The sequence below is a fragment of the Portunus trituberculatus genome, chromosome 50 (assembly GCF_017591435.1).
Source record: "Portunus trituberculatus isolate SZX2019 chromosome 50, ASM1759143v1, whole genome shotgun sequence".
NCBI lineage: Eukaryota > Metazoa > Arthropoda > Malacostraca > Decapoda > Portunidae > Portunus > Portunus trituberculatus.
In genome coordinates this window covers 12,176,168-12,197,805 of record NC_059304.1, presented here as the reverse complement: position 1 = coordinate 12,197,805, position 21,638 = coordinate 12,176,168, and the positions used below count along the sequence as shown (strand labels likewise).

The window sequence follows — 21,638 nt, the reverse complement described above, 5'->3', positions numbered from 1 at the left end:
AATATTCAGTGAAGACAATTGTGAAGCGGTGTTATTAGTGGACGCCAAAAACGCTTTCAACACTATTAACAGAAAAACAATGCTTCATAACATTCGAGTAAATGTCCTCTCTGGCACACTATGTAGAAAACACATATAGTGACCCCTCGGATTTGTACATATGTAGTAATAGTGGTAATAGTGTTAAGGTGTTAAAGTCCATGGAAGGGACAACACAAGGTGACCCAGTGGCCATGGCGATGTACGCCCTCGGACTTTCAGTGCTGCAACAAGTTATCTCATATGAGAAAACGAGTGTGAAGCAAGTGGCGTACGCGGATGACCTGTCAGGGGCCGGCAAAATAACAGACTTGAAAAATGGTGGGGCTTAGTGAACGATAATGGTCCCATCATAGGGTACACACCCAGTGCCGCTAAGTCCGTCCTTATTGTAAAGCCTGAACACTATGACAGTGCAGTGGATAGCTTCAGTGGCAGTGGAGTTATAATAACAAAGGATGGACAGCGGCATTTGGGTGCTGTCATCGGAACAGAGGAGTTCAAGAAGGAATACATAGGAGAGAAGGTGAAGGAGTGGATACATGAGGTGGAGGTCCTGTCTGACATGGCCAGGACTGAGCCTCATGCAGCCTACTCCGCCTACACCCACGGCTTGCAGCATCGATGGAGATTCGCCATGCGCACCATCCCAGGCATCAGCCCTCCTTGCACCACTGGAGGTCTCGATAAGGAACACCTTCATCCCAGCGTTACTGAGATCCCACACCATCGGAGATGGGGAGAGGGCGCTGCTCGAACTTCCACCAAGACTGGGCGGGATGGGAATCACCTCCCCTAAGAAGTTAGCGACTGTGGAGAACCTCAACTCCCTCAAGCTCACCAGGTCCCTCACAGAGAAGATCATTGCTCAGGACGCACATGGTGAAATAGCCCAAAGTGCAGTCACTGAGCAAAGACGAATTATATCTAGAGACAGGCAACAACATCAACGAAACTGTCTCGAAGACCTGATAAACATCCTGCCTGCAACCACAGTGAGAAAAATCCACACTGCACAGGAAACGGGAGCCTCTAACTGGCTAACGTCACTGCCCATTGGAGCGAAGGGCTTCAGCCTCAACAAACAAGAATTTGTCGACGCCATTGCTCTGAGGTACGGCTGGCCGGTGGAAGGACTCCCCAGTACCTGTGTGTGTAGTTCCCCCAATGACGTCAACCACACCATGACGTGCAAAAAGGGGGGATTCGTATGTATCAGGCACGATGAGGTGAGAGATCTGACCGCCAGCATGCTCAGGAGGTGTGCCACGATGTCTCCACTGAACCGACCCTCCTACCGCTAGACGGCGAGCACCTGCGCTACAGAACAGCCAACACCACCAACGAGGCTCGAGTCGACGTCAGCGCACGAGGGTTCTGGACAAGGGACAGAAAGCATTCATGGACATACGGATCTTTGACCCGATGGCCGCCTGTCACCACGAACTCTCCCTGGAGGCCGCCCACCGCAAGAATGAGCAGGAGAAGATCCGAGCGTATGGGGAGAGAATCCAACACGTTGACCAGGGCAGCTTCACACCTCTGGTCTTCACCACATCTGGCGGGATGGGCTCCAAGGCTCAGTGCTTCTACTCAAGACTAGCCGACCTAATGGCAGAAAAGAAGCACCAGCCAAGGAGCCATGTCGTCGCATGGATGAGGTGCCGTCTTTCATTCTCCTCCTCAGATCAGCCCTCCTGTGTCTCAGGGGACAAGGCATTCCACCCCATACCTGCAGATTTAAGTGGCCTTGACTGCGAGGCTACAGTGGTGGAGAGTGGCATAAGAGTAGATAGAGTAGAGGTAGAGTGAATTTATAGCTAACAACTAATGTTTATATTATAGAGTATTAGATATGGTTGGATGCCACAGTCATTAGCGAGAGTTGGGGCTAATGACCTCCAAGTAGTGGAGCCCCAATTGACGCATCAATAAACATGGGGTGGAGGTATTCAGTAGTAGTAGTAGTAGTAGTAGCAGTAGTAGTAGTAGTAGTAGTAGTAGCAGTAGTAGTAGTAGTAGTAGTAGCAGTAGTAGTAGTAGTAGTAGTAGTAGCAGTAGTAGTAGTAGTAGTAGTAGTAGTAGTGGAGCAGAAGCAGTTCAGCAGTAGCATGGCAGATAGAGGGATTAGCAGCTTCAGCCAGCAGCTGGGTCTGCAGGCACCACCGTCAGTCAGCCACAGGTGCTTCAGAAGAAAGTCAGCTGGGTTCCTCCTGAGATTATGTTGTACTGTATAATTATCTCTGTTTACAAGATTAATTTCTCAGCCAAATGAGAAATTATCAAAAGAAACGCTGGCATTACGTCGTCTCCTTGTTATTACTGTACTATGTAATTAAACTCTGTTTGTTAAACTATTTTCCTTTAGTCTCTGGATATAATTATTTATGTTTACAAGATTAACTTTTAAGTCTAATAAGTCTCATGAAAATTTCTTAAAAATAGCGGAAAAAAACAAGAAATACATGGCGATAATATAAATAGTTGTACAGTCTTAACAAAAGCAATAACAGCATCAAAGCAATCTCATTAACTCTTGAACTTGATAACTTACGAAACTAAAACACATACCTAAACACATACCTAAACGTCGCCCACTCTTAACGTCCAACATACCAAAAATACTCCACACCCACTGAAGGAAAGTATATGAGAATTACACAGACACACATTTCGTCAGGGGTCGGGGCTCTGAAAGACGCACAGAGGCGGCCAGCATCCCCTCAGCCTGGGGCCTAAAGTCACCCTTGGGAGAGGAAATAGAAAAGGAGATGGAATGAAATAGGTTGGTGGGTGTGTGGAGAAAAGGCAACGCCATCAATACAGGTGGTATTATTACTATTGATGTCCTTTTCGTTGTTGTTAGTTGGATTATTATTATTATTATTATTATTATTATTATTATTATTATTATTATTATTACTATTATCATTATTATTATTATTATTATTATTATTATTATTAACATTATTTTTATTATTGTTATATTGCTACTATTGTTATTACTACTACTAGTACTACTATTATTACATTACTACTACTACTAATACTAATACTACATTCAGCATTATAATCATCAATATCATCAAAGTAGTAGTATAAGTAGTAGGAGTAGCAGTAGTAGTAGTAGTAGTAGTAGTAGTAGTAGTAGTAGTAGTAGTAGTAGTAGTAGTAGTAGTAGTAGTAGTAGTAGTAGTAGTAGTAGTAGTAGTAGTAGTAGTAGCAAAACAAATTTTGTCGACTTATATGAAAACTTGTATCGCCAGCGGCCCTTTGAGAGATCAAACTTTGGGCACGGAAATGGAGGAATGGTTTGGCTGAGTTACAGCTCAAGAAACTGAGCTTCCTCTTTCCTCAGGCTCTCCACGTCCTCCGAGCAGCAGGGGCACTCTTACTCTCACCAACAAAGGGAAGAAACTGATGATGCATCGAGCTAATAAGCAGCAGGTGGACTGAAAGACGCACAGCCAGAGCCATGTGGGTCGGAACGAGATAATTGCAGCAGTATAACAACATGACACACTACAAAGGATAAGAGTCACCGAGGATGATGCAAGCGGCAGAAACTAATGGAGGAGACTCGTATACATGTCGCCAAACCATCTTACTGGAAAATGTATAAGGAATAGTCGAAGAACAATATACTACTTACCGCTCATGACATTCTTGGTGTGATGACCTATTTCACTTCCCGGCCCTGTTCTTTCATATGTAGGCCAGACAAAACCAAGGGTATGGCAGACAACAAAGATAAAAGAAACAATGATGGCCGTATTTACAAAGACTTGCTCTCTCACTACGACTTTTTTAACCTTTTCAGTACCGTGGCGGGCTTCCATATTCCGTCTGCTTACTATCTGGTGATTTTATACAGCCTTAGAAACTTATGTGTGGAATTAAAATGGTGAAGACTGTGATCATTAATCTTCTGACCTCCATAAACCCTTCCTAATGTCAATAAAATGGTCTGATCGTACAAAAATATCTAGGTATAAATGTGTCCTAGTATTGAAGAGGTTAAAGGCCACAACTACGAATAGCGGCGCTCTTAAGAGTGTTTATGCAGATAATAGTATAGATATCTCATAAGTATGCCAAAAGAACCAAAATTCATCTTAAAAAACCAGCATCAACTCGAGCAGAGCTTTTAGAATGTAGTGAAGGCGAAGCACAGAAGAGTTTCAGAATAAAGTCCTCAAACCCCACCCCGAGAGCCTTGCGGGACGCCCACTCTGGTGCCCGACAGTCAACTCTTCGTCATATCTCGGGGTACGGATGATCTTTGCTACTCGATTTGCCGTTTTCAATTGAAGACATGAAAAAGCGAAGTCGGATGATGAAGAGAGGGAATGAGGTGGTGCAGCAAGCTATTAATGACTCTGAGGACGGCTGGTGGAAGGCATGGAGTTCGGCGGCTGAAATCGGGGCCTGAGCTTGGAGTCTGGACTGGAATTATGCTGTAAAAATGTCATGTTTGCTACAGAAGTAATGGGAGTCTGGCAAGATGGCGTGTTTCAATCCTGTCGCGCGGCCTCGGCTGAGTCAACCTCATCCATTAGCAAGATGCATCACACCATTAATTTAATCGCGAGTAGGCGGTGCTTACTGCTGCTTACGAGAGTTAAGGAGGTGACGCCCGCCATCCATCAGGCCCTCCGTGACCTAACCCCCAACCCTGCCTCGCCCCGTGCAATCCTCTAAGTGGCTCAAGAGCGTGAGTCAAGAGATTCGGTTCGTAAAAAAAAAAATCCTAAGTTCAAATACCAGAGTGTCTCCTTTCTTGGTGCAAATAACAATGACAACAACATCCCAAACAACAACACCAACAAACAATAGCACAAGCAAACTGAACAATAAAGAAAGCTTAAAACAAATGCCTGAGTGAGAGTGACGAGTAGATAAAGGGTGAATGGATGAGAGTTCTCTGAGCGTTCTTTGTTGTTCTGTTCTTAACGAGAAGTTCATTTTCTTTTACTTTCTTCTTAAATCCCAAGCTCTTAATGTTGGGGAAGGTTAAATCTGTCGTTATATTGTTGTTCTTCTTGTTGTTGTTATTATCATTATCAATTATCATTATTATTATTATTATTATTATTATTATTATTATCATCATTATTATTACTATTATTATTATTTGTTGCTGTCATCCTTTTTGTTGTTACTATCGTGTGTGTGTGTGTGTGTGTGTGTGTGTGTGTGTGTGTGTGTGTGTGTGTGTGTGTGTGTGTGTGTGTGTGTGTCAGTGTGTGTGTGTGTGTGTGTGTGTGTGTGTGTGTGTGTGTGTGTGTGTGTGTGTGTGTGTGTGTGTGTGTGTGTGTGTGTGTGTGTGTGTGTGTGTGTGTGTGTGTGTGTGTGTGTGTAATTTCCTAAGTAATCATAACATACCACCAGAGAGAGAGAATGAGGGAGAAAAGTACTCTTACACTCACACTGACTCACCTTGGCACACCCTCACCTCCCTGCCACCGTGTGCAGTACCCTCCCGGGGGCCAAGTACGTACACATGCAAGCATAAATACATACACAGACACGCATGGACGTACACGCATGTCAGAGTGGCACTACTGTGGCACTGGCAGCTGAGGAATGGGAGGCGAGGGGGGCAAGGGAGGGACGGGAAGGGAAGGGAGAGCGGAGGTGAGCCTGGTGGTGTGGTCTTCAGTGTGCCGCGAGCCGCCATTGCGAGCGGGTGTAGTAGCGCGTGTAGTGTCGTATCGATCGTCGGTCATGGCGGGGTCTATCTAACATATGGTCGCTCTGCCGTATTCTACCGTGGCCACAGCCAACGCGAGCATGTTGGCGTGGGTGATATGGACGCTCCTTCTACTCACCGCCTTCGTCCACGCCCACGCCAACCCAGGGGACAGATTCAGTGGTGGTGAGTACTGTACGATCAGCGGCCCGCCTTATCACAGCGGCCCGGCCCACCTCCCATACACACTTATCGCCCCGCACCCCCCCTCCTGACACTCCCACACCTCTCATTCTCACTCGCACTGCCAACATTTACGTGTGCGTGCGTGCATGAATGCCTGCATGGTGTATGAGGCGTAGTGCAGGTGCGGGAGGGCTGTCAGGGGGTCCGTGTCTCCATCCGGTACGTGGTGGCTGCGGCAAGAACGTTCTCCCAGCGCCAGGAACACGTTTCCGCCCAACTCCTCTTCTCCAACTCCCTCCGTTAACTTAAGGAGAATGAAAGAACGCAGGAAACATATGCATTACCCAGCCACTCCTTCCCTCCTTCCCTGCCCTCAAATTTTGGCGTCAACACGGAGGAGGGTTACGGAAGAGCGAAACATACACACGTAGTCACGAAGGAGCACACGTAACCTCGCCTCGAAACACTTGCAGCCCACGCGTACAGATAGTCGCCGCTCGCTACCTCTCACCCCGTGTAAGGAAGGAAGATGTAGCCACACCACTGTTTTGCTTTATCACGCCGCTGCAAGAGAAAGAAAAAAGCGATAGTGCAAGTACAAAATTAATGACCTACTTGTAACTGCGTAATCATGTGTATTAAGCGCTCTATATTGATTGGCAGAGTGTTGTTCAAGGTTTTTACGCACATTTCTGAGCGATGACAGCTTTTCTGCAGATGCTGAGTGTCGGAATGGCTGAAGGGAGCTATTTAGAGGAGAGAAGAAACGAGAAGGAAGGGGAAATAGAAACGAGAAGGGCTAAAAGAGAGAGAGAGAGAGAGAGAGAGAGAGAGAGAGAGAGAGAGAGAGATATGTGTGTGTGTGTGTGTGTGTGTGTGTGTGTGTGTGTGTGTGTGTGTGTGATAGGGGTGAATGTTGATGATTGATTAAAACTAAACCTTGGGTGCATAATTAACGGTGGTAAAGAGCAAACCAATAAGGGTTGACACGTAGGTGGGGTGTGTGCGTGCGTGCGTGCGTGCTCCTTATACAAATAGGGGCAGCGCAGCACCAAAGCAAAAGGGTGCGCGATGCGGCAGTTTCAGCAAACAGGTATATTTCCACAGCACTGTCATACGCAAAAAATAATGGCCCGCATTCTTTAACTCAACATCTTCAAAGGTCACAGAGATAATGAGTCAGTTTTTCATAGATGTGTTTCTGCTAAGTGATGATGCAAAATAGTTGCGCCATCACTGGAACCATGAGAACACCTAAAACCGCAGCAACGTCCACCAGAAACTGTCAAAATCGAGTCGAAATGATACACGGAAACGCCTGACAAGCCTGCTGAACACGCAGCTGCAACACTCCACTATAGGGAATCCCTGAGCCGGGCGTAGGACTAGCGACACATTTCGTCAGTCATCTGGTGCTAAATGGCGGCAATTACGTACGTTTCGCTGCTCGTTGGCCTGCCAGCAAGAGGGTTATTCACGCTGGCTGGGTTCCGGACAACAGCGCTTCACCACGACCAGTTATCGGGACGAAATGAATGTTTGGATTTTCAAGCATGTCTGTACGACTGTAGTAGTTTGACATTATCCTGCACCATCAACAGGGAGAGGAAAAAAATATGAAAACTGGATTATTCATTGTTGTTGCTCTTTAAAATAGACCTTCAGGGAACTAGACTAATGATTTACCACTACATACAACTCACATTATTGGATGACGTTAGACAGACAGAAATACAACTAAAGGAGTAGATTTTCCCACTTCCGGCGAGTATAACAATTAAAGAAGGCTGTAGAACAAAAAATTATAAAAAATACAAAGAAATTAAATAAACAAACGTTTCAGAATGGTCATGATTAAGGAAAGATGTCGAATAACAATAAAATTAGATTAAGTTAGGTTGAGTTAGGCTAAATCACGTCAAATTAGGTTAGGTCAGGTTAGCTCAGGTAATATATAACAAAATCCTCACGTTAGCAAAGCCACCTGCTCCAGACGTCACCGTGATCCTGATGCACTGGCCGGAGGAGGAGCGGCTGAGTGGCTGCCTCGTACATAACCCGCGAGGTCTTAGCTGGGCGAGCTGAGACCTGTAATGCTGATGGATGCCACGACGCTGAAAGACATGAAAGACTGGGCTGGCTAGCTGGCTGGATGGCTCGCTGGCTGGGTGGGTAGTTGTGTATGCAAACGCCTTGAGGTTAAAATTAATATTCATGCAAATCCTAAGCAACTGTGGCACAGATGGAGGAGGAGGAGGATGAGGAAGGCATGTATACAGTCATCTAGCTTGACCTGCAGCAAACTATGTATACAAGGTGGATCAGAGAATACTTCGCAGGGCAGTAACTTGTTCCTCCACTTAAGCGTCATTTCCACACAGTAAAGTGAACGTATTATGTATGCACGCTACGTTCATCCTCTTCCTCTTCTGCCTCTTCCTACTCTTCTTCCTTCTCCTCCTCTCACGTCTTACCTGCGTGATCTCTCTACACCCACGAGAAAGAGGCAGCACTTCTCTGGCTTTACTTGCTCTTCCCTTCCCTTCCCTTCCTTTCCCTTCCCTTCCCTTCCCATTCCCAACAATAGCTATCTTTTCCCCTTCCCTTCGCCATCCCTTTCCTTTCCTTAATGCTATTGCTTCTTTTTCCCCCATTCTCCTCCTCTTCTCCCTCTTCCTCCTCCTCCTCATCCTCCTCCTCCTACTACTCCTCCTCCTCCTCCTCCTGTAAGCTACCCTTCTCCCAATGAATATAATCTTCTCACCTTCATATCGACGTTCTTCCTTTTCCTTCCTTATATGTCACTCACTGCACAGGAGGCATTTTTGGCCAGAGAGAGAGAGAGAGAGAGAGAGAGAGAGAGAGAGAGGAGGCTTAGCAAGGAAATATATCACTGAAATGTGTGAAGCGAAACTTTATGAATTTACGACACAAAGTTAGACATGAATACGACGACACCAGAAGCATAGACGAAGAGGAGGAGGAGGAGGAGGAGGAGGAAGAAGAAGAAGAAGGTGGAAGAGGAGGAGGTAGTGAGTAGATCTTGCCAAATGATGGCAGGTAAATAGCTTCATTTTTCTCCACCTACACTTATGTCCTCATTCTCCTCCTCCTCTTCCTCCTCCTTCTCCTCCTCTTCCTCCTCCTCCTCCTCCTCTTCCTCCTCCTGCTCCTCCTTATTCTCATCCTCAATCTACTCCTTCCCTTTCTTTCTCCTCTTTCCCTTTTTTTTCTCCTCGTCCACAATGCCTTTCTCCTTCCTCTTCTTCCTCTCTTCCTCTCTTCCACCTATTGGCCTCCATTTTCCGCCATTCTGACCTCCAATATACTCTTCTCTCTTTATCATAATTATTCTTCCGCTTAACCTCACACTTAGTTCACAGATTTCGTCCTACTTTATAGTTCTTTCATTTGCATCCTTTGTTATCTACCCTAGTTTTTTGTTTTACCCACTTTTTTCCCTCGTTTTCTTTAGCTTTAAAAATCTCGTATTCCTTCTTTCTCTTCGTGTTTTGAAATTTCAGTCATACGCATTTTTGTTATTTTTATTGGTCTTCATATTCCATTGGTGCAGTTCCAGCTCCACTTGCCTTGCGTTCATGTTATATTTACAGCTGCAGTGGTCGCTCGCTATTGGCAGTTTTCGCGAGTAAAATGACATTCCAATATTTACAACTTCGATTCCGTTGTTATTTTGTTTTCCTTCTCACGATCCACTGAATGATTCTGAGAGAGGTAGAAGTGCTCTCTCTCTCTCTCTCTCTCTCTCTCTCTCTCTCTCTCTCTCTCTCTCTCTCTCTCTCTCGTTCTCTCTGACCCTGGCAATATGCCCAATAATGTCATTCGTGCTTAGAATACTACTTTTATTTTGTCCCATCTCATTCATCTGACCTTTTTATTGCACTCTCGGTCGATTAAAAATAAAGAGTCAATGGTGCTCTTTATGAAAACACACGCTGTCACAATTTCCTCCATTTTTCTTCATTAAACTTCTCTAACACATTCACTGTCGTCTTTAAACCCTATAAACGCTGTGGCTTCTTTCCAGACTCAGTAAATTCATGTACTAGAAGCTACGAGAGTATTGTTTTGAATGGCACAAGTGGAAACAAAGTGAGTGATGATTCTTTGTTCTTTATCTTCCTTTGTCACTTGATAGTTCTTTATTCTTCTCACCAAGACATCTCAGTTACTGAAAGGAAAGATACTGAGTTGTTGATATAGTGACTGGTATAGCAAGAAACAAGCTCATGGAGAATTAACCCCTTCAGCACCATGACGGGTCTTCACATTCATTAAGCTTACTATTTGACGATTTATTTATTTAGCTACAGAAACTTATGTGAGGATTGAAATAGTGAAGACTCTAGCTATTAATCTTCCGACCACCATAGACTCTTTATATTGCCAATGAAATGGTCTAATCGTATCTAAAACACGAGGTAAAAATGCTTCCCATTATTAAAAAGGTTAACTAAACACTATCACAAAGGCACAAAAAGGTTGACTTAACCCTTTGACTGTCACTTAGTACACCTTTTCCCTCATTACCAATCACTCTGAGACACCATTACTAGTTCTACTTCCACATCCAATCCTGAACCTGGGAAAAAATAGCAAAGTTTGTTTCATTTCATCGCTAACTTTCTTGTACATGCTTATAAAGACTTCACGCATTGCTTCTTGTTCTGCTTATTGTTTCGTGTCGCGGTGAAAGGGTTACAAGAAGAATGAAAACGTTGACCAAGTTAAAGTTAGTATTCACTTCTACATTTAAGTGGTGAATAAATGTTTCAGATACATGAAGAGATGCAGAAAAAGAAACAAAGACTGAGAAGCGGAGTTAATGCTGCGAAATTCGATCCCTTAATGATGAGAGGGAGAAGCTGACCAACATAGGAAGATGGAAAATGATGACAGATACAAAATTAACTAACAAATCTCTTCCATCAAGCAGCTCAACCCTCCCCAAACCCCATTTAGTACATATAATCATAGAGCACTCAAAGTAAAAAGGCATAAATTCAACAGCACCGTCTCCATTCACCAAAAACCAACGAAAACAACAATACAACTAAATAAATAAATCAAACACAAAATAATACTCACCTTTTCTCACAACACGCCACCTTGAGTTTCTTATCAGCACGTTATCTTTATCGTTTTTGCTCCCTCTCTCCCCGCAGTGTTAAAAGGTCTGCCTCTCCTCGCTGGGCTCTTATCGAGGAGCATCTGTCAAGGACCTTTTATCGCGCTCCTTCCGCTCATGCCCCAAACATATTTCCCTTATCGGCTACTCTTCGACTGCCACTGAATTGCACGCACGAAGAGGTGGAGGAGGAGGAGGAGGAGGAGGAGGAGGAGGAGGAAAACGAGATAAGATTAATAAGAATGTGATACAGTAAAAACTATTATTTCGAAGTGAGATTTAAGAGGAGACAAAAAACAGAATAGTTAGATACACAAATGAATACGAGAAAATTTAATGAAAGATAAGTCACTCATGGGGCCTTTAAAAGTAAACAAATCTAACGCACCTTAACTTAATTAAACCAAACCTTCTCTAACTTACCTAACCTAACCTAACCCAACTTAACCTATCCTCTCCTAATCTAACCTGACCTACCACAACCCTTCCAAGACAAAAAATGAAAAAAAAAAATCATCGTACCGAAAAACACGTTAATTAAGAACTCCACCAAGCTAAGACTCCTATTTCACTCCCGCTAATAGCTGTATCTCTCAAAGGATCGTAAAAAAAAAGAACATATATACCTCAAAAAAAACAACTGGATTTGGTATGAATAATAATTACATCTCGCAAACAAATAAATAAAAAACGAAAATAGACTAACAATATTCGAGAGTTTTGATTGGCTGCCTCGCTCTTGACCTTGGCCAATCACACTTCTCATTGGGTGTAAATCTTCGCTGAGACGAGGGGAGGATAGAGACGGATGTGTGGGAGGAGAGAGGAAAGCGAGAGGAGCGGAAAGGGAGACTAATGGGCTGGCAGAGGATTTGAAGCGCATGCAGGGAGGGGAGTGAGAGGAAAGGCTGACAAAATCGGATAAGGAAAGCAGAGGAGATATAGATGATAGCGAGCAGCAGTTTGTAATAGTTCTGTACTCTGGAACAAAAAAAAAAAAAGTCAGTGGAAATTTGATACATGTTAGGATGAGATACAGATAATACACAAGAAATGCATGTCGAATTAAACGTAAGTGTGAAAAGAGAAGTTCAAGTAAATAAGTATACCAGCCAGAGGAAGCAATGGAGATGTAAAAAATGGGACAAGAAATAAGATGCTGCCGATAATAAACAAGTCAACACGTAACTATGCAATGAAAAGAATGTAAGACAACAAACATTCAATAGTGTACTGCATCATTACATGTTAACCAGAAAGGAACACAAATAATTAAACAAGGAAAAAAGATGCGCGAAAATAAGATACGAAAAAAGACGAAATAAATAGTAGATTCTTTAATTCCATGTAAATATGCTTTCCCAATAGCGGGTCCACCGGCCGTGAATAGGATCGTTGAGGTGAAAGAAAAGTGCTGTGAGGCAGACGCAGGGGGGTGGAAGCGGTCAATACCTATACACACAGATGGCGCATTTGTGTACACAGGTAGATAATAACATAGAAATAAGATATAATATGTAGGTATGTATGTAGACAGGCAGGCAGGCAGGCAGACAGACAGACAGACAGACAGACAGACAGACAGACAGACAGACAGATAAACACAAGATTGATTTATAGATATGTATAAAGATAAGAGACATAAAAGCAGAAATAACAGCAAAACTATGTTAGCTTGGAAAAGAAGAAAAATTGATATCTCAACGTTATTTCTTACCAGCTGAGGAAAGGGAAAACTGTAAAGCACACGAACAACACAGGTAACAAACTACAGAAGATCAAGTCGGATTCAAAATAGCTATTATATCAATCTATCTTGTTTCCATTCATCTTTCTCTGCTGGACACGTCAAAACAAATCCCATAGTTGTATTGTCAATTTGTCATGAAATACTTACAACTCATCCTTTTAGTCTCCCATCCTGAACCCTTCTGTACACATTATATTATCACTGGAAGTCTGTGTAACAAGGTTTGTGTATTTCCTTTCCCACCACGAACTCATACTGGCCGCTGTGTCACGTAATGATGCTCGCGTATCAAATGTCACGTGTCCCTTCGTCTCGGGGAGTGAAAGCCGTGACTGCTGCGGAACCCTGAGGTGCCGCCACACCCTTGAGCCGCGTGTGACATTAGAATGACGGCTGAGTGGCAGCAAACCCGCCTCTGAGGCTAATGTCACTCAAATTACTAATACATGCTCCAAGGAATTTCCATTGTAATGCTCTAAAGAAAAATCAAACAGTAGCAAATACGTTGTCCCTTACCATGTTGATCTAGATAAAGCATACTAACAACATCCACCTAATCTGAAATGAGAGACATAGGATGATGAAAAAGAAGATTATTCCCAACCCGCTGTTACTTTGTGTCTAACAGAAAACACATTTATCTTAACGCATCCCATTCATGCCATAGCAAAAACCAAGGCTCCTCCCCAGCCACCACTCACCAATACCCAATGCACTATAGACACATAATAGTAAAAAAGAAGGCACAACCCCACCCATCACTCCCTCTCGCCTGAAATAAACTGCCATACCTAAACCAAGAGACATAATTATTGAATAACAACAACAAAGGCTCCTCCCCACCCACCATTCTCAGCTCGTCTAAAGCTACAGTATCTAAACCAAGAGACGTATCATAGTAAAAACGAAGGCTGCTTCCCACCCACCGCTCCCTTGGGCTTAAAGAAAAGGCGCAGTAAAGCCACAAATCTGTTTTACGAGCCGCAGAGGTCGTGTTGGGGTGACGCTGTTGCTTCGCGCCGCTCAACCGGAAAACAAGCGAGACGCGGAAGGCATTCGGCGCCGCTCGTTTCTTCGGGAGGGAATTCTCAAAGTGAAAAACGATTCCTCAGCTCAGGGGACGCCGTGTGTGGGAGGAGAGGACAAGGAGGTATTCAAGACGAGAATATATTATCGTTTCTCTCTCTCTCTCTCTCTCTCTCTCTCTCTCTCTCTCTCTCTCTCTCTCTCTCTCTCTCTCTCTCTCTCTCTCTCTCTCTCTCTCTCTCTCTCTCTCTCTCTCTCTCTCTCTCTCTCACATGTGAATACCCCAAAGGACAATGGCAGGAAGACATTGTGCGTGGGAAGGACTGATAATCGTTAAGAGAGAGAGAGAGAGAGAGAGAGAGAGAGAGAGAGAGAGACTGGAATGACGATAAAGAAGGGAGTAGTGGGAGAAAAGAGGAGGGACAGGTAAAATAGAGGAGAAAAATACACTAATGAAAACTGTCTCGCATACAAACACACCAGGAAAATAAAAACAAAATATTAATCGAGCAAAAGGAGAAATAAAATGAAACAGGGAAAAGAGAAGGAAAAAAAAGATGAAACAGAGTCGCAGAGAGAAAGCAAGAGGAGGAAAACGGAGTAAATAAAGATGATGCAAAGAAGGAAAGAGGACAATCTAAGGAAGTAAGAGGAAGGAGGAAAAGGAGGAGGAACCGGAGCAAAAAAATATTTGAAGAACAAGATAAAGAATAAGAACACGAACAATAAGAGTAATAGTACTAAAGACCAAATTAGAAATAAAGAGTCAGAAAAAGGGCCATTACGTAAAATTGAGACACATGAGGAGGAGGAGGAGGAGGAGGACAAAGAGGAGGAGGACAAAGAGGAGAAGTAGGAGGAGGAGGAGGAAACACACAAGGGATCACGATTGAAGAACAAGTCACAGCAAATTGTTAATCCTCAAGTAGATGATGATAGAGACAATGAGGAGGAAGAGGAACAGAAAAGAACACAAAGAAAAATAAAAGTACAGCATATATGTATGTTCTGAAAACTAAAGACGAGGAAGATGAAGAGAAATATAATACAGTGCAATACAAAACTTAGGGAAAAATAAACAGCAGCACACTTATTGGCCCTCACGTTAGGTTATTTGATGGAAGTATGAGTCTAAACAGGTCACAAGGGCAGCAAGATTACCCGTGGGTGGAGCGGCTCGATTCCCATTTTACCGGCGGATTCAAAGGATCTCTCAGGCACCTCACCAAATTTTCCCGCCGCGTGAAGTTTACCTGAAGGAGAAGGATGAGAAGGAAGAGGAGGAGGAGGAGGAGGAGGAGGAGGAGGAGGAGGAGGAGGAGGAGGAGGAGGAAGAGGAAGAGAAGGAGGAAGAGGAGGAGGAGGAGAAGATAAAGATGATGATGATAATAAAGACGACGATGATGATAAGAAACGACACAGTTTGTACAATTTTCATCAATAAAGAAGAACAAATAAGAATAACAATGACAAGAGGAACAGAAACAATTAAAACGAGAAAAAGACGGTGATGATTAAAGAACAATAAAAATAAAGGATAATGATAATGACGATGAAAAAAACAAAAAAACATGAACAAGACCACCACCATCACTGCTATCCATCCCTAACCCAACACACACACACACACACACACACACACACTCACTCACCAGCCTCCTGAGAGCAGCCCTCCTCGCCTCTCTTACACACCAGGGGGGATAAGACCTTGAGAAAGATGCAGCTGAAGTCTCCTCCTGAAGCTTCGCGGGCACTGAACCGGAAAGGTGCTGCGCGATAAATACACTTTTATTCTCATCCCGGGAGATAGCGCGCCGCCCTTCCTCCAGGCGGCGCTACGGACGCTCCTAAAGATGTAAGACCAAGGGAGGAAAAATGTTCGGGAAGTGAAAAAAAATTATGTATTCTTAGACGTTGCTCTCATTAGCTGATTTTTCTTACCCCCGGCAACGTCACGACCTGCCTGACGAAGAACCTCCTCCTGCTCTTCCTATTAATCCTCCTCCTCCTCTTGCTCCTCCTCCTCCTCCTCTTCCTCCTCCTCCTCCTCTTCCTCCTCTTCCTCCTCCTCCTCCTCCCATAAGCTGCTATTATTTCTTATCTTTACGTGAAAAATATGAGAAAAATGGGTAATCCTGGAGCGAAAATACAGGTCCGTGTTTTCTCTTGTCCTTAAAAGTTATGATATTTTTAAAAAGAAAAGTAGGAACGAAAATGAAGAGGCATGTTTTCTTTTTATATCTTGGCATTAAGGAAAAAATTTGAAGGGAAAAAGACTGACAATTGTTAATATGGAAAGGAAGGGTCATGTTTTATATATATTTATCAGAAAAGTAAGGAGGAAAAAGGCGATTCCAGGGACGAAAGACTATACCATTATTACTATTTGCTTTATCTTCATGAGAAAAAAATGGTTTAAATATAACGGCGAAGGATCCTTTCATAATCTTAATGAGATAACACTTCATTATAATCAAAACACAAAGGCAAGAAAAGTGCGAAACATGACACGAACAAGGCTCAAGGCCCAAATAAGCAAGATAAGTGAATCTGAATGAAGAAAAGCACCCGGGAAAAACGGACAGGTATTTCTGGTATTCCTATGAAAGGAAAGTCTCACCTGTAGCTACCTGTGAGTGGTACACGAAGGAGGAAGAGACACAAAGGACACGTATGATTAATCTTGGGAGGAGAAAAATGGTACGTGTGAACTAGTTCAGGCTAAATTTTGGGAAACAGGTACATGAAAGTAAGTTCGAAACACTATGAACTTGTTTCCCACAAACCTATTTCCCGATTTGTACATTGGCTTAGAAATAAGATCGTGAGTAATATCATGAAACATAGTTGAAAACACGTGCGTGATAATAAGTTCGTTTGAAAATTGTCACAAGGTAGACTTGTTGAATATCGTAAACATTTGTTTATAAATTTCGGCAAGGACTTGAAATAAGATCGTACTGGATAAATTTTATTGATGAAACTAATAAGTTTGACATCTGATCATTTCAATGAAATCACTATAGTACATATTACAGTACCATGAAAGACACTAAATCTTATGAAGATAGGGCAATGTTTATCGGTAGTGTTATTTATGATTGTGACGCATGCAAGGCAGACAGTTGTGTGGCCACAGAAGAAAATGCAGATTGGCCTTCTCTTATTCACAGAGGCACTGTAGCAGACCACAGTCAGCTTTGTCACTTGTTGATTGGAGACTAGATGGTCCTGGTCCCGTGTCGTCTAGCTGCTGTACTCCTAAAATAATCAGATTCTATTAGTATTTGACTATGTGATGGTCATCATGATATAGTAACAATTACACATGTATAGAACATTACCTCAGTTGTAGCTTAGCGAAATGCTGCCATACGCGTTCTTGGTGGTGTGTAGAGGTGTGCTGCTTCACGTGGGCAGTTACGCCCATCGGCTTCAGTCTCATTCTCGAGCTGAGCACCTTGATGCTGCCTCTTCTCAGTAGGTTCGTTGGTTCTGAGGACTCTCTTCTTTATGGGGAGGTGACGCGTACGCTTTATGAACCGAGTATACTGCGAGTGCACCGAGGAAGGGTATGCCATGAAGGACTTCCCCGAATCGCCACTGCTCCTTAGTGGATGTTTTCGAACGTAATTCTAACTAACACATTTCGAACCTGGAAGTTTATTCCAGCAAATTGTATCTATTCACTTTCCGAACTAACTGACGTCTACTGGAAATAAATTAGAACACGTGCCTGTTTCAACCCTGCACCATCTTATTGTATACGAACCTGATTCACCGCCCCGTAATCTGATAGCTACATACCGATGCAGCAGGAGTGGAAGGACAGGTGGTGACAGGTGACGATAGGAAATTTCTCCGCGTACCTGAAAGGAAGGAAAAGTCACTTATAAACCCAGATGGTGATAAAAAGGATAAAAAAAAATAAAGATCAGTATCATTAAAATGTGTATGAGGAGTCTTCCGTGTCATCTACACTACACCATGTTTTGCGCACCTGATCAGACATCTCAGGTGTACAGGTGTGTGTGTGTGTGTGTGTGTGTGTGTGTGTGTGCATGTGTGTATAAGGCACGTGTCATCACCATCGCTACACACACACACACACACACACACACACTGCTAGCCATCTTCTCCTACACATCAAAGAGCACACAACGTCAATACTCGGATGCAGCAGTTCCAACAAGTCGCCCCAAGCAGCTGCTGCTGCTGCTGCTGCTGCCATGGCTGCGTCAGATCTGTGTTAGTGACGATGCTAAACTAAGTGGTCCACACAACCCTCCTGCTTCCTCTCCTCTCCTCTCCTCTCCTCACTCCAGGTTCAAATCAGAGAAGGGAAGAGGAGAAACACACTTAAACTAGGATGAATATTATGCTACTGGACTTAAGGGTGAAAAATTTCATATAATACTCAATACAAACTAATCTAACCTAACCTAACCCAACCTAACTCTCGTCCCTCCTCTCCTTACGCATTCTAGACTCAGATGAGGGAAAAGATTCGTGATATGGATAGGTAATGGCGCCGATACGAGAGAAGGAAAGGCGAGAGCTGTATTTAATGGTAGTCAAGGAAAAGTTAGGTTACTTAAGGGGAATATTCAATAAAATGCAATACAGACTCACATTTTCTAGTTAACCATTCATCACTGACTTTATTTTGCAACAGAGGACAATAAACAACCTTCCATTAAATCCATTAACTAATCTAAAGCACTGATATTTACAGACACTCTTCTCTTCATAACAGCTTAACCTTTGGCCACGCTTGCGCCATTCACCCTGTTTGTCTGACCTTACTGGTAACCTCCAAGTGACATGAAAACCATTGCCACAAGGCTCCTCCCACACTTGTGATCCAAACCTCCTTTTAACTATGACCTTCTACTGTGTCACTCGTCCCACTCTTACTCTTCTCGTCCTTTCCATCGCCTGTTTTTGCTGGTAAACAAGATGGTAAAAGAATATGACTGTAAGAAAACTGAAAGGGGGTAACATGAAATAGACAGGTAGTGGACAGAGATGAGGACAAATTTGAAGGAGCTATAATTCTAGTTGAAATTGGACTGTAATACAAAGAAAATGGGAAGAATGGGGCACAGAAGCGGGTAGGTCACACACTACAAAATACTAGATAAAACATAAATATAGAGAAAATATAAAGTTCAAAAGAGAGGATAATGATGATGATGATGATGATAATGGAGTAATGTAGGCAAAGGGTTCAACTGAGCTTAACTTCTTCAATACTGGAACACATTTTTTTCCTTGCTAAAACCAAGACTTACGGTGAAGCTTCTGAGATGAAACGAAACCCGACAGGACTAGGAGCTTCAAGAGAGAGAGAGAGAGAGAGAGAGAGAGAGAGAGAGAGAGTCCCGGAATTCTCCCTCCTTCACCCAGCCAATCAGAAAATCCATTACACCTATTTTAATCCAGACACCTAATCAGGGACCCACGATACAACCCACCTTCCTATCACCCCTTCCCCCTTTTCCCCGCCCCCTGCAACCTGTCAGCCGATAAAACAGGAGACAAAGGCCATTTCAATCCATAGACCTCCCTCCACCCTCCCTTCCAAAACTGCTCCCTCTACCTACCAAACCCATCACTACCCCTTCCCCCATATCCACCTCCATCCTCCAACCTTTCACTATAACCCATGTCCGCAGCCACGCCCATTTCCTCTCACCTACGGCACTCAAATAGTCACACCCACTCATTCACTAACAGACGCCTACACTCCCTGGCAGTTCCTTCTCTTTAACACCTGTTGTGAATTAGGTGATATCTGAGCAAATGACGATATTTTCACATTAATCAGTTACCTAATGAAAATGAGCACAGCGAGAGAGAGAGAGAGAGAGAGAGAGAGAGAGAGTGTGTGTGTGTGTGTGTGTGTAACAAATTACTTTCACGGCAACGAAAAATGTTACAAGGTGTTCCCCGGTGTAAATATTTGCATTCGGAAGGAAATCATCATGTATGCATTAAACGGTGCTAAAAAATAAATTAAATAAAAGCATAAGAGAAAAAAAAAGGAAAGAGAGAGAGAGAGAGAGAGAGAGAGAGAGAGAGAGAGAGAGAGAGAGATGCTAATGGAGGTCCTGGGAACGAACAGGAATTAATGCAAGTGAGATAAAAATGCGAGGAAAGGATATACTGGCTGGCACGGCGGAGGGAAAATGTTTAGAGAGGAGACCAAAGTGGGAAGGGAAGGACTGACTCTGGTTTGCAAATCGAGGGAAACTTTGGCAGGAGTCGAGATTTGGGAAGAGAGGAAACGACAAAATGGAAAGGCGGTGAAATTTGTTGATCTGAGAATGAAGGAACGACGGATTAGAATGGCAAAGGAAAGTTGTAGAAAGAGGAACTGAAGTAAAATGAAAAGTTAGAAAAAGGGAGATCAGAGTAAGAGGGAGAGTGAGACGAGTAAAGGTAGAATTTACATAGCACCTGGGAAGACATAGTAGAAAAGTTGGACAAAAGGCAAACGAGTAAAAATATAGTTGACTTTTACCTGAAAATATGCCAGAGATAAGATGAGATAAGATAAGGAAAGGGAAATTCATAGTAATCATCAATAAGATCATTCATTTTCTGTATAAAACTCAACCGAATTTAAAAAAAAAAGCAAACAATTATCCACAAGAAAAATAAATAAAAACAATATATAACTCAAAAAAAGAAATTACTGCTTACACTTTTTAATCAGGATATTTTTTTTAGAAGATAGTTTTAAAATGTCTGATACTTAAATTTCAGGTCATAGTTTCAAAAAAATGGGAAAAGGAGAAAGAGGAAAACTATGTATGGGTGAAAGTCAGAGAGAAAAAAATATGGGAGTTTTAAGTTAAAATTCCAGTGACAAAACAGTTGAAGTTTCAAGAGGGTTGTCAACTTTCGCAATCCGTCTCCTCTTTCTTTCCGTGAGTCTTTCCCAGCTTCCCTCCTTTATCTCCACCGCTGCACGCACACACACACACACAGAGAGAGAGAGAGAGAGAGAGAGAGAGAGAGAGAAAGCACCTGAGCCCTAAAGAAATATGCAACTAATACCAAAGAATACACAAGAAAGAAATACACACAAACACGCAAAAAAAAAAATCAAACAAGAATTCTGTGCCTTACATTCGCGTCCCTCCGTGATGTTGTTTATTAGGTGACTATAAATGCAGAGTTATGATGTCGACGCTGGGGACAAAGGCTTCACGGGGACCCTTCTCGTAGTGCCTCGTAATATTAACTTCCTCCTATTCCACGAATCTCCTCCACCAATCCAGCCACCCTTGTGAGTGAGAGAGAAAACAGACTGAAGCAATGATTGGACAAGAAAACATACCGGAACAAAGCAAGGACTAATGAAAGGAAGCGAGGGATAGAACATGAAAATATGACAAAAGAAATGAATCAAGTGAAAGAAACTATAACATGAAAAGAAATACAGAAGAAACAAGGAAAACAATACACAGAAGAGGATCGATAATGAGAGAGAAAAGAAAGAAGGCAGAGAAGGAGGAGGAGGAGGAGGAGGAGGAGATTACATAGGATTAAATAGGAAAATCAGATACCAAGGGACTTGTTAATGGGTAACGAAGCTATTTATTGAACTAAGAGCTGCTGTTATAGGACCACAAGTTATAAAAATAAATGGGGACAAAACAAGCTTCCTAAACTCACACACTCACTTCGACGACAACGAAAAGAAAGAGGAAGAGGAGGAGGAGGAGGAGGAGGAGGAGGAAGGAGGAAGAGGAGGAGGAAGAAGAGGAGGAGGAGGAGGAGGAGGA

The 21,638-nt window shown here is 43.0% G+C and overlaps 1 protein-coding gene and 1 long non-coding RNA gene across 2 annotated transcripts in view; one reads left to right on the top strand and one right to left on the bottom strand.

Moving 5' to 3' along the window:
- The first annotated feature begins 5,694 nt into the window (after positions 1-5,694).
- The window catches only part of LOC123499504 (neural proliferation differentiation and control protein 1-like), a 240,356-nt gene continuing 224,412 nt past the window's right edge, over positions 5,695-21,638 (top strand). Inside the window, exon 1 of the mRNA XM_045247557.1 lies at positions 5,695-5,917. Within this exon, the coding sequence (XP_045103492.1) occupies positions 5,788-5,917 (130 nt within the window). The 5' untranslated portion in view covers positions 5,695-5,787. The remainder of the gene's footprint in view (positions 5,918-21,638) is intronic.
- The window catches only part of LOC123499505, a 76,593-nt gene continuing 63,643 nt past the window's right edge, over positions 8,689-21,638 (bottom strand). The window contains exons 2-6 of the long non-coding RNA XR_006673001.1: positions 20,980-21,136; positions 17,650-17,711; positions 11,773-12,047; positions 11,027-11,227; positions 8,689-10,109 (exon numbers count right to left, since the gene is read on the bottom strand). This is a non-coding gene — a long non-coding RNA (uncharacterized LOC123499505). The remainder of the gene's footprint in view (positions 10,110-11,026; positions 11,228-11,772; positions 12,048-17,649; positions 17,712-20,979; positions 21,137-21,638) is intronic.